The 11216-nt window shown below is 36.5% G+C and overlaps 1 protein-coding gene across 1 annotated transcript in view; it reads left to right on the top strand.

The window, feature by feature from the left end:
- Positions 1-796: 796 nt before the first annotated feature.
- Positions 797-11216, top strand: part of LOC105457862 (peripheral plasma membrane protein CASK) — a gene marked incomplete at its 5' end in the record, with an annotated part of 26746 nt that continues 16326 nt past the window's right edge. The window contains 3 exons of the mRNA XM_011702768.1: positions 797-1006; positions 1536-1700; positions 1996-2064. Of these exons, the coding sequence (XP_011701070.1) occupies positions 797-1006; positions 1536-1700; positions 1996-2064 (444 nt within the window). The remainder of the gene's footprint in view (positions 1007-1535; positions 1701-1995; positions 2065-11216) is intronic.

The raw sequence follows: 11216 nt of genomic DNA, 5'->3' as shown, positions 1-11216 counted from the left end.
CGTTGGGAGCTGTGTATACTTATTAGCTTTCGTAATACGGCTGCTATTTATAATAAGGAATTACTGTGTTACGTTAATTATATTGTAGACTTAGTTTAGACGTCGAGCACTTGATATGCGTACTAACTAGTAACTTTCTGTTAAATTATCTTAATTTCTACAATGCATTTAAAGAATGACGTACTAAGCTGATACATGATGCATTAAGATTAATGAAATACACAAATCATGTATACGTTTACATGCAACGTCGAAATTAAGAAAATTCAATAGAAACTTACTAGTACGCGCGTTTTAAATGCTCGGTGTAAACTAGGTCATAGTTGTTAAGAGTTCTAAGCTAATTTGTTTCGCATTGCCCGCGTAATTATGGGCCTCCGTTCAGGCGGGAAGACTTAGCTAGTGAAACTTCTCACCAAATGTTTTCGAATCTTTGACCGCCGATAGGCTTGCGATAACCTTCCGATCACCTCCCGCCTTCCTGTTTTGCAACTAGATGCCTGAAAACAGATCATAGATCTAATATAAATTAATAAGTTGCAAGCTTACTTTATAGAGTCTATCAAATAAATAAATAGCGCTGATATATTCAATATCGGTGTAAAAATGTTGGTTATTTTTTCGTAGAACGAATCACTCACTATCCTTTCGAAGCACAACGCTGCAAGTACTAAACTTATCAAAGAAAACCAACGATAGTCTTATGATAAATAGGGAATAGAGAAATTTTTTTCTAATAATGGCAAGTTGTTTTATGACACGCGAGATAGTGACATTAAGAGTTTAATTTGCAATTTCTCCTTACGATCTGTTCCAGGCACTTCTACAAGCCCACGATGTTGCCGGCCACGAGGTCTACGGCGAGGAAGCCACCAGGGTAACGCCGCCGCCACTCCTCACGTATCTGAATGGCGGCGACGATCTCGAAGGACAAAACGGTGACTTAGATGAGAAGATCACTCGCGTCAGACTGGTGCAGTTCCAGAAGAACACGGATGAGCCGATGGTGAGTAACAAGGCAGGAAATGGATGTTTTTTGGATACGAGATGGCGTTCTCCATTCGAGATGTGTGGAACTGCAAAAAAGTTTTATGCGATTTTCAATATAATTTCTGCGTAAAACAAGAGAAAAATTAATATATTTTGAATAAATCCTTTAAAAATATGTGTGAAAAAATTATTCGAAATTTTTATCGAAAACGTAAAAATATGGACATGGACATTATTGAGATGTCAAGCAATTTAAAAAATTATTATCTCAATATTCCTTCAGATTACTGCATAAATACAAAAATTTAATAAAGATTTGTGACATTATATTTTCAGTACAATAAATATTTAATTTTTATCTGTAAAACAACTTTTAACGTTACAATTTTAAATTTGCATTATTATTTACTATGCACGCGGTTTAGTATGGGATTTATCATATTCGAAATACGCTACCCGTAACACAATGTTTAACATTTTATTATCAGTAAAACATTACATTTACTGCTCTTAATTTATTTCGCATTTTTCGGTCGGCTTTTCAGGGAATCACACTGAAAATGAATGAGGATGGTCAGTGCTTCGTGGCGCGGATTATGCACGGTGGGATGATCCATAGACAAGCCACTCTTCACGTCGGTGATGAAATTAGAGAGATCAACGGTATACCAGTTCAGAATCAATCCGTTAATTCCTTGCAAAAGATTCTGGTGAGTATTATAAGATTATTCTCGTAACTGCGAGCGGAATTTAGAACTTCTTTTAAACTGAATTATCAAAATCTTGATTATTTCTTTTAATCAAATATACCCTAACTCTCTCATAATAATTTCTATTACAAAATTAGATCAGAAGCATACTTTTTGAAGTGAAATATGATTTTGGTTTCGGAAAATAAAAATTCGTATATTTCGTCATTATACATCGTCATTATGCGAATGATGCATCGTCTTGTTCACTCAGTAGTCGTAGTTTGAAGAGTCCGGTTCTCTTCGATTGTTACAGCGGGAGGCACGTGGATCGGTGACTTTCAAGATCGTGCCGTCGTACAGGAGCGCGCCGCCCCCCTGCGAGGTACAAGTAAGACCCAACACCCAAACCCTTCCCCAAAACACTATCGCGTCTAGTAAGCCCACATCTTCCACTGCCTCCACGGGCACGAGCTCGGAAGGCGGTGCGAATAAAACCGGGAAACCTGTGAAAACCTCTGCGGCAACCACGAGCAAGGAGAAGGCGCCTAAGGCGTCAAAAACTTCCAAGTCTAAGAGCGCTTCCTCGTCCACGGAGAGCACGCCTAGACGTCGCTTGAACCCGCTATCGGCCCTTCGATCGCGAAAGTCTTAAACTCTTCGATCGATCGATCGACTTCAAGTAGCCCCGCCCAGTTAGATTGTGTAATCGCAGAATTGCCGGAAGCACATCTGCTTCTAGACGTAATGGTAGAGATCTTCCCCCCTCCCCGGGATAAAAATTTATGCCTTCTTCCAACGACACTATTGAATTAATTATCGAGATAGTGAAGTTGCTTACGAACTTAGGCCTTATAGAATAGGTAGCTCTTAATCTGGCAGTTAGTAATTATGGTAGGTAGTCCTTGCAGTCAGTAATTATGCATGTTAGGCTTTTTCCCAGTACGCTTTATTATATTGATTGCGTAATGATAATTTGTCGAAACTATTTCGAATAAATTCGAGGTAGATCGAATTTCTGTAACATTACAGTGCTGTTATAAAAGATCTTTCTTTAAGATGTGTGTGTGATCAGTGCGATATTATATTATAATATTTATATATTTAAAATAAAATAAAATATATATTTAAAGATTCAGTTAATATAATGAATTTATATCACAGCTAATATATTGTTTAATTAATTTATTTGTTTGTTATTTATTATTTCAGTTTTTTAAAATTATTTACAAACAATTTTTAAAATATTTTATTCTTGCAAACTATTTAGTTTTATTTTATGAAATTGATAAACGTTATAAAAATTATTTTTCTTAAATTACTTTAAACGTTACTTTTACCATTTTCCGAATTATCCAACTTGATCTAGTTGCAACACTTAACGCAACACTCCCGGATATTATTATTGATTATAACCCAAGGACATGATTTGAAGCATGAAGCGATCTATCAATCGATTAAATAGTTTGCCTTAGTTTCTCTTACGATCTTCTAGTCTAACAGATCTTCGACATTTCTAATAGAGTTTGCAATGATAAACAACTAATAATTCGCGTTACACACGTAGATAACGGATACGCCAAGCAAAACTCAAGAACAATTAATTCAATTAGATGATTCAAACTGACACACTTTCGTAGTGTGAAATGACATTTCATATTTCATAAGCTGGGACGCATTGTACGAGTATTGCTTCAAAGAGCTCACGCAACGCGCGAGGAGTCTCTGCCTATTATCCGTTTGGCGATTAGGAAAGTTTTAGATAATGAACAGAGGGATATGCGATTAGTTTCTCAATAGTTTGCAGTTTGTATATAGTTTCCTGCGTAATTTCATCCAAGATAGACCACTGAGTTTACAAGGAGTTTGCAGAAGAAGACGATTAGTAGTGTCCACTTCGCGTCTCGTATTTAAAATAATCCACTATTAAAAACATTTTCGGGCTGTGTCGTATCGGTAACGAAAGAAAATAAATATTTCTACGGTAGCTTCAGAATTATCTTCGGATATCTCGTGAAACCAGATAATTCCATTGAAATACCCCAAATTCATTTGAAATTAATCAGAATTCATGCGAGCTTTATTTAGAAATTTGATGTGAAAAACGATCAGTATTCCTCTGAATAGATAGATCTTTTGACACACAATTATTATACCTAATTAATATTAGATATAATCATTGCATTAAGATGGATATATTTTTGATGAAATTAATGTCGATTTTTTGTCTACTTCTTTTTTTCAATAATTAGTATCAATAATTAGAGGGGTTTTGCGGAATAGAAGTTAACATCGGAAATTTGATAGTATTCTAAATGAGAACTTTCTTGGATAATTGATTAGCTATTTAATTTTAATTTTATAAATTACTAAAAATTGTTTTATTACATAATATTCTTACATAAAACAGGAGATATATCAGTATAACTTTTTAATTGACTTGTCTTTTTAATTTGTTAAGACAGAAAGACGAGAATGTTCACGCTTCATATTTCTGAGATAACGTAACTTTGTACATAGTTTCATCGCTAATCTTCGTTAACGTTGACGAAGTGAACGGAAACTGATATCTGACGGTTTATGTGAGCTAGCTTAAACGTAATATTCTCGAATAGTTGAATATATTCGGTGACGAATTCTGCTATATAGTTCAATGTCCGGTTATATTTGAAGTTTCAGTAATTAGCGCGCGTGTTCTCTGAGAGAACAAGTTCTTGGCGAACGTATAGGATTCTCGAAGCAAACGGCAAGAACTTTCCTTTCCATGATTTATGAACATTTGCGTTTTAGACTAATTACAAATATTACGAATCCTCGCTAATACAATTTATGAATTTTTATTCTTTTTTTGTTCAGTTATATTATATCGGACATTAGTTTATTTAACTTCAATTATATCAATAAATTGATGGATATCAGCGTAGTTTTTTATTTTTATTTTGCAAAGCAAACAAGTGGAAATGGATAAAATTATAAATTGAATTCGTTTACAGTAAAATCACTACTAATAGCATTTTTTCCAAAAGTCATTTATCGATTGATAGTTTCGGTGATTTAAAAACGAACTATGTCTAATGCTTAATATATGTTTATCACTGGAATTTTATAAGAAATATCAATGTCAACATTGGTTTTTATATATAAATTCTATTTATATCACTACACTTATAGAAGAAGTAAAAAAAATATTAATATTAAAATGTTTTTAGCTAAATTAAAGTAAGGATAATGAGATTCTATTTTAATAATTTCTTGTTGTGTTTCTTAATTATTCTTCATGTTAAATTTTTTAATAATAATAATTGATTATTTTTAATGTTTCCAAATATGTCTGATTCTTTACTTAAATTATACGAAGATAAATATTTTAACACAAAAAAATAGATATGTAAAAAAACGCTATATATTTCTCATATATTTGATAATTCTATATTACACCAATGCTTAAGGTACCTATCTTTAAAATATTTTAGAACGAGATTTAATAAAATTAGTATATAACAATTCTTTAATTTTACGAAATTTTTGAAGTGATAATGGTTTTTAATAGTTTATATGTACATTTTTAACAAAATATATTATATATGCAATTATGAAAATTATCATGAAGTAACTTCAAAATGCTTTTTAAATTTCTTAATAAGAGAGAGAGAGAGAAAAAGTTTAACGTCCAAATCAGTAAATTTCCAGCTCTGCTTTTCTACGAAGCTGAAATCAGGAGAGACATTTACGGATATTTCACCTCATATTCGCAATTACGCTCCATCGTTTAATCCAAGATAAAATCTTAAGCAAAATAGCGCACAATGTGCGTAATCGGCAAAAGCGGAAGTAGAATCAAGATCATACTCAAAGCGCAGTAATTCCAAAATTAAATCAGCGTAATACTAATCACGTTAATCCGATTGCGACCTCATTTTATTATCTATAAATTTTGAAGCGAAGAAAGACCTTCGCGTATACTGCAATTTGTATTTACCAATCAACTCGCCAACGAGTCCTCGTACCATTTAACTAGAAATAGTTTCTATAGTGCATAAAATTATATTGTCCACTTTCTGAATATTATACGACACGTCAAAATAATAGGCGCCGGACTGTTTAGTAAATATATAAATAGATATTAACGTGGTCGATATTTGCAGAGGTTTTCACCAGTTATCCGTATTATATATAACATATATATATACATGCACATATATATAATAATAATATATAAAATGAATTATTGAATCGACTAATCTTTTACTGTTACAATAAAGAAAAGGTATAATACTGCTTGACGTACCGAGAAATATGACGTACTGACGTCATATTTACGTCCGCTCGTAGCGATCGTGTTTATATAAAATACGGAAAATATTATTCTCTCTATCATTTTATCAACGCCATGTTTCTCAGTGCTCAAGCAGTGCCATGCAAGACAAAGAGATTTCTTTCAGCATAACGTCAAATCTCATAAAAATCAAATTGAGGAAACAGAGTTTTTTCCCGGATCAAGATTTTATTAGGTACAGCTGCTTTCATGTTGTTGCAAATTTGATTTTTACATCAGTACGCGCGAAAGGATTGCTTCTTCGATCAATCTGTGGGATTGATGGAACAGTCGACTAAATGATTTTACATTCGCAATAGTTTCAATAGCTTACAATTCTGCGTCGCGAATTCCGTGCTTCGGGCACGTTGTATATATATTATACTCGAAACTTTCACGAACTTTTGTCAAAATGCCCGTACAATATGCAGTTCACATGTACAGCTCTTTTTAAATAGATGTACGATACACCCTTTCTTCGCGTGTGCCTACTTGTATAAAGAATGTTTGCCATCATTAATTGCTTATCTCAGATTATCGCATTATGTAGATAACGGGTCTCCTATACGATTGTTGCAATTGTACGGCAATAGGACAATATATGCTAGTCGCATGACGTATAATGTTCTCTCTCTTCTGGAGGATTATATTGCGCTTGCAGTACGCAAGTGTCACGTATAAAGACGCTGCAAAATCGGCGACACGATCGGCAAAAAAAGTCATAAAAAAAATATACAAATTTAAAATTGTACAAGGGGCTGCACACGAGCATAGCTGATAGTGCTTGATTTAACTGTTAACTGGAATAATGCATTTTTTTTTCTTTCAACTTTTAACTGCGAGAAATATGAATTTCGTTAATTGTGACGTCAATCTTGCAGCGTTGCATTATATGCCCCGTATAATAGGTGGTCCCTGCACACTGAGCCGTGTTCAAAGTTCACATTAATTTCACGGACATTAATTCTGTAATGAGATAAAGCGTAACTAGTGATTCGCTCTGATAATATTAACATAAGAAGACGACGCTCGTTCAATCGGGATTAACTGGATTAATATTGCAAATGTGAGGGCCGTTATAATCGAGTGTGATATCTTCGGTTAATGTGAATTTTGCAAATTGCAGGCCAGTGTGACGCAAGCATTTTGCCCCATGTTGCGAGACCCGATTAAATAAACGCAACGGGACGATGCTGCTAGAAACTAATGTACGATATATTTATATATATATATTAGATATTTATATATATATATATATATTATAGATATATATAATATCCGTATCTCTATAAGACAAGGTCGGTACGAGCGGTGTAACAAAACGCTTTGGTCGGCGCTTTCGAGTCCACGGCGCGTGCATGTTTCTTTTTTAATCTTTCTCTCTTTCCGATTTATCTCTCTCTCTCTCTCTCTTTCTCAATCTTTTTCTCCCGTTTTCTCTTCTTCTCTCATTCTCTCGTAATTTTGTTCTTCCATTCACTCTCTTCCTCTCTGTTTCTCTTTTCTGTCTCTTTCTCTCTCTTTCTCTGCCTCTTTTTCTCCTTCCCCCCCCTCCTCTGATTTATTTCTTACATGACGTTGGGTTAAACAACACTTCGTTACTGATAGTACAATAGTTCACTTTACGGGGGAAAGAAGTATATAAGGAATGCACACTTTCGTTTCCACATGTGTTGGAATGTTGTTTGTGTTTCTGTCATAAGGAAGCTTTTGTTACACCCCTCATTATACCCTCACCTGCATGAAGGACATCTTTGCGAACTGACGCTTTTCTTTTTGGCCAATGTAGCCCTCTGCATCATAAGTGCATATACACGTAAGGCTGTGTAAGTCGATCGATGGGTTTTTAGTCGAGACTGCAAAACTCTCTGGGCCGTTCGTTAATCATCATGTCTTGCACGGACTCACTCGCGACTGTGTAGATAACGCGCAAGCCTGGTAGCAATGTAATTTAATCTTTTTCCTTTTTTTTTTAGTTTATTTTATTGGCGAATCGTATTGTCTCACGATCTGTTGAATTATCCAGAAAAACGAGAGAAAATACATATATATCTATTTGATAACTTTTAAATCAAAATTTAGAAATGGATGTAAAAAATTTGTTATACTATTTAAATAAAAGAATATTTGCGGATTATATCGACGGAAGAGAAATAGCGCGCTACATCTTTCTGGATAAGTCAATGCGGCGAACTAATTTCTATTCTTGAGAAAGGATGCACAGCACACCCCTTCTTAAAAAAGTCTCTTGCAACATTTATTATCGATAAATGTCTGACACGTGCAAAAATATCCGTACATGCAGTTGAGGGTAAATCCGCAAATAACATCGTCTGTTCCGGCTCGGATAAAATTTGAATCGTTGTAATAATAATAAGTCTCGCGATTTTTTTTTCTCCATTTTAACTCGCAAGATCAAACAAGACGGGCGCCTTTACTGATAAATCTTCAGGGTACTTCTCTAAGTGTGTCAGTAAAATATGCACCAATAACGACGGCTCCTTCAAAGTAAGGCACCTCCCTCTTTCTTCGTACCTGAATGAACAGACATATTTTTTTTTTCACGTATTCTGTACCTGACGAAAAAGATTGCGAAACCACTTTAGAAAATCTTGCGACTCGTCGAGCAATGATGATATAATACGTTAGTAGCTTCTACATGCTATTGTGTGTACATATACCTCACAGTTTCTGAAAGAGCAAAATATATAGCCGATATATTGTTTAAACGTATCGCGTGCAGTTCAGTTTGAATTTATAATTTCGATATCTTGGTGTGACGTAGCATTCATTTGTAAATACTCTGTATTTGTATATCTGCTTATGTTCATACATGTGTTTAACGTAGCGCCCGGCCTCTCGTTCTTCTCGTTATATGCAACACGTAGAAATGCAAGAGGAAGTGGAGATATGTTAAGAACGTGATATATTGCCTACTTCCTCCTCACACTCTATATACTACTACTACACATATATACGTGTGTGCAAGACGGCTTGGTTGGATTTTAGATTTTGTAAAGCGTTGTAAAAAAAAATGTGTTGGGAGTTTATGGATGTTACAAGACATACGCAGATCTTATCGATGTATACTTCAAATTGTTGGTGTGACAAATATCTGTAATATGAGATTGCATATAGTATAGATCATATTTTCCGAAATATACCATTTTCGTTGAACTTTACGGGAGTGCAAGGTAGAAGGACGCGGGACAGATGAACGTTAACTGTCACCTACATTACGGAGATTATCTACATTCTACATTACGAGCTCGAGAAACGACGGTGCAGCGAGAACGACTTGTGTACAGCAGATGCGATTAAGATTAAACGCAGTAACTCCGCCTCCGGGGAGGGGGGGGGAAGGGTGGGAAAAAGTCGCTATTTTTGATAACTGTGCAAAACGTTCGATAAGTCGGGTGGCAAAGTGAAAAATCTATCCAAATATCTATCGGCAACTGTTCGCCTTTGAACGGTAACGAGCTTAACGGAGAGTTAACCGTTCTCTGTCTCGTGCGTCTGTGCTACATTCGTCAACGTTAAAAGGGAGCATTTACGGCCAATAATCACTGCGCAAACACGACGTCGCGCCGTCGGAGTGTGCGGCAACCCGTTTACGTGGTATGATACGAATAAGACAATGTAACCCAAGGCGTTTCTCGCGACGAGACGAGCGCTATAGAACGGGAACAGGGGTATCTCGTGCGTTACACGGGAAGCGAGACACCCTCGATAAGCACACCCCTCCCCTGCCCCCCCCCTCTCTCCCCCCACCGCCCGACCACGTTGCATTTCCGAAGCCATCACTCTCTCGGATCCCCCCGTCCTCCAATCGCACCTTTAGGGCGAGAGCAGCAACAGCATCGGCGAGAGCGCAACGGCGGGCGGCGTTGTTACCCCCCTCCCCCCCACAGTGCATTGTACGAAGATATAATAAAGCATGAACCGCTGGAACACACCACGAGTCGTCGCACGTCACCTGTAACGCGATCTTTTGTCCGTGTCCGCCGTAGAAATAGAATAGACAAACGTCGCATACAAGAACTCTCTGTCTCTCCGATGTACACACACACACACACACGCACACACATACGCACACCGACGTGTTCGACATGCCGGCCCTCCCCTCCCCTCCTCCCCGTATTGTCATTCTCCCCCGTTACACGCTCGTTTTGTCGCTCTTGCACCCTGCAACGATTGCGCCTGATCGTTGTTGGCACTTTATTGCACGAAGGCATCTCGAGAGAGATGCCATCGAATTCCCGTAGATCTCATTAAACATCTCGAGAAAATTAGTTCAATCTTTTTCATCGTAAATCGGTAGCGCGTGAAAAATCGGCTGTCGTGGGATACCTCGGGGAAAAAGAGAATTTCTGCCATTTGCTACGAACGATCTCGCGTGTTAGATAAATGGATTCGATTAGGCCACGGCCAATATACAGCAAATGTGTTTTTATAATGCAAGAAAGATATCTTATTATTTTTTAAAATTATTATTATACAAAAAAATTTAATATATAAATCGAATATATTACATTTATGTTTTTCGATACTTTTAATCTCGATATTTTCCGATACATGTTTCACTTACGACTATTTTGTTGTATAAAGTGCGGGCTAAACACGTGATGCATCGAAATTCCATTTGTCGAAATTGATCCTTCGATCTCGCGACGTTCTTGGATTTCATTCTCAGCACGCGCGTATCTTCTGCCTGTCGACGGTTTGTACTTTCGATTTATGACGTCCCAGCTTCGTGAAAGATATCATGGGAAACGAAAATATGACTCGACGTACGATTTCTGCGATCGCGTGCGAGAGAGGCGTCTATAAGAATTTCGTGTCGTCAGGCGACGCTCAGAATAAACCTGAAGCGAATGCTTCTGGTTTCTCGGGTAAATCCGCGGAAACGATAGAAAAATCTTCGGTAGCTGTAATCATATTTCACTCCTGCATCACACGTTGCTCTTCGTTCACCACCCTCACTCACATCGTACCACCTCATACACACACATACACTCACATTTGTTAATTGCAGTATGCGTGGATGAAATAGGTAATCTTTACGTGTCTGTGTGTTCTTCACCCTGACATATCCGATTTACATTATCTACGATGTTCATAATTCATATAGAATGTTAACCCTTTACAGTAACGAGTGAAAGATCATTTCACAAAAGCACAATCAATTCTTTAAGAGACGCATCGCGGTGCAGCGTTATTAC

This window comes from Wasmannia auropunctata, unplaced genomic scaffold, assembly GCF_000956235.1.
Source record: "Wasmannia auropunctata unplaced genomic scaffold, wasmannia.A_1.0 LD334925.1, whole genome shotgun sequence".
Classification (NCBI taxonomy): domain Eukaryota; kingdom Metazoa; phylum Arthropoda; class Insecta; order Hymenoptera; family Formicidae; genus Wasmannia; species Wasmannia auropunctata.
Note: the sequence above shows the minus strand (reverse complement) of the source record. Positions and strands in the feature narration are given on the sequence as shown.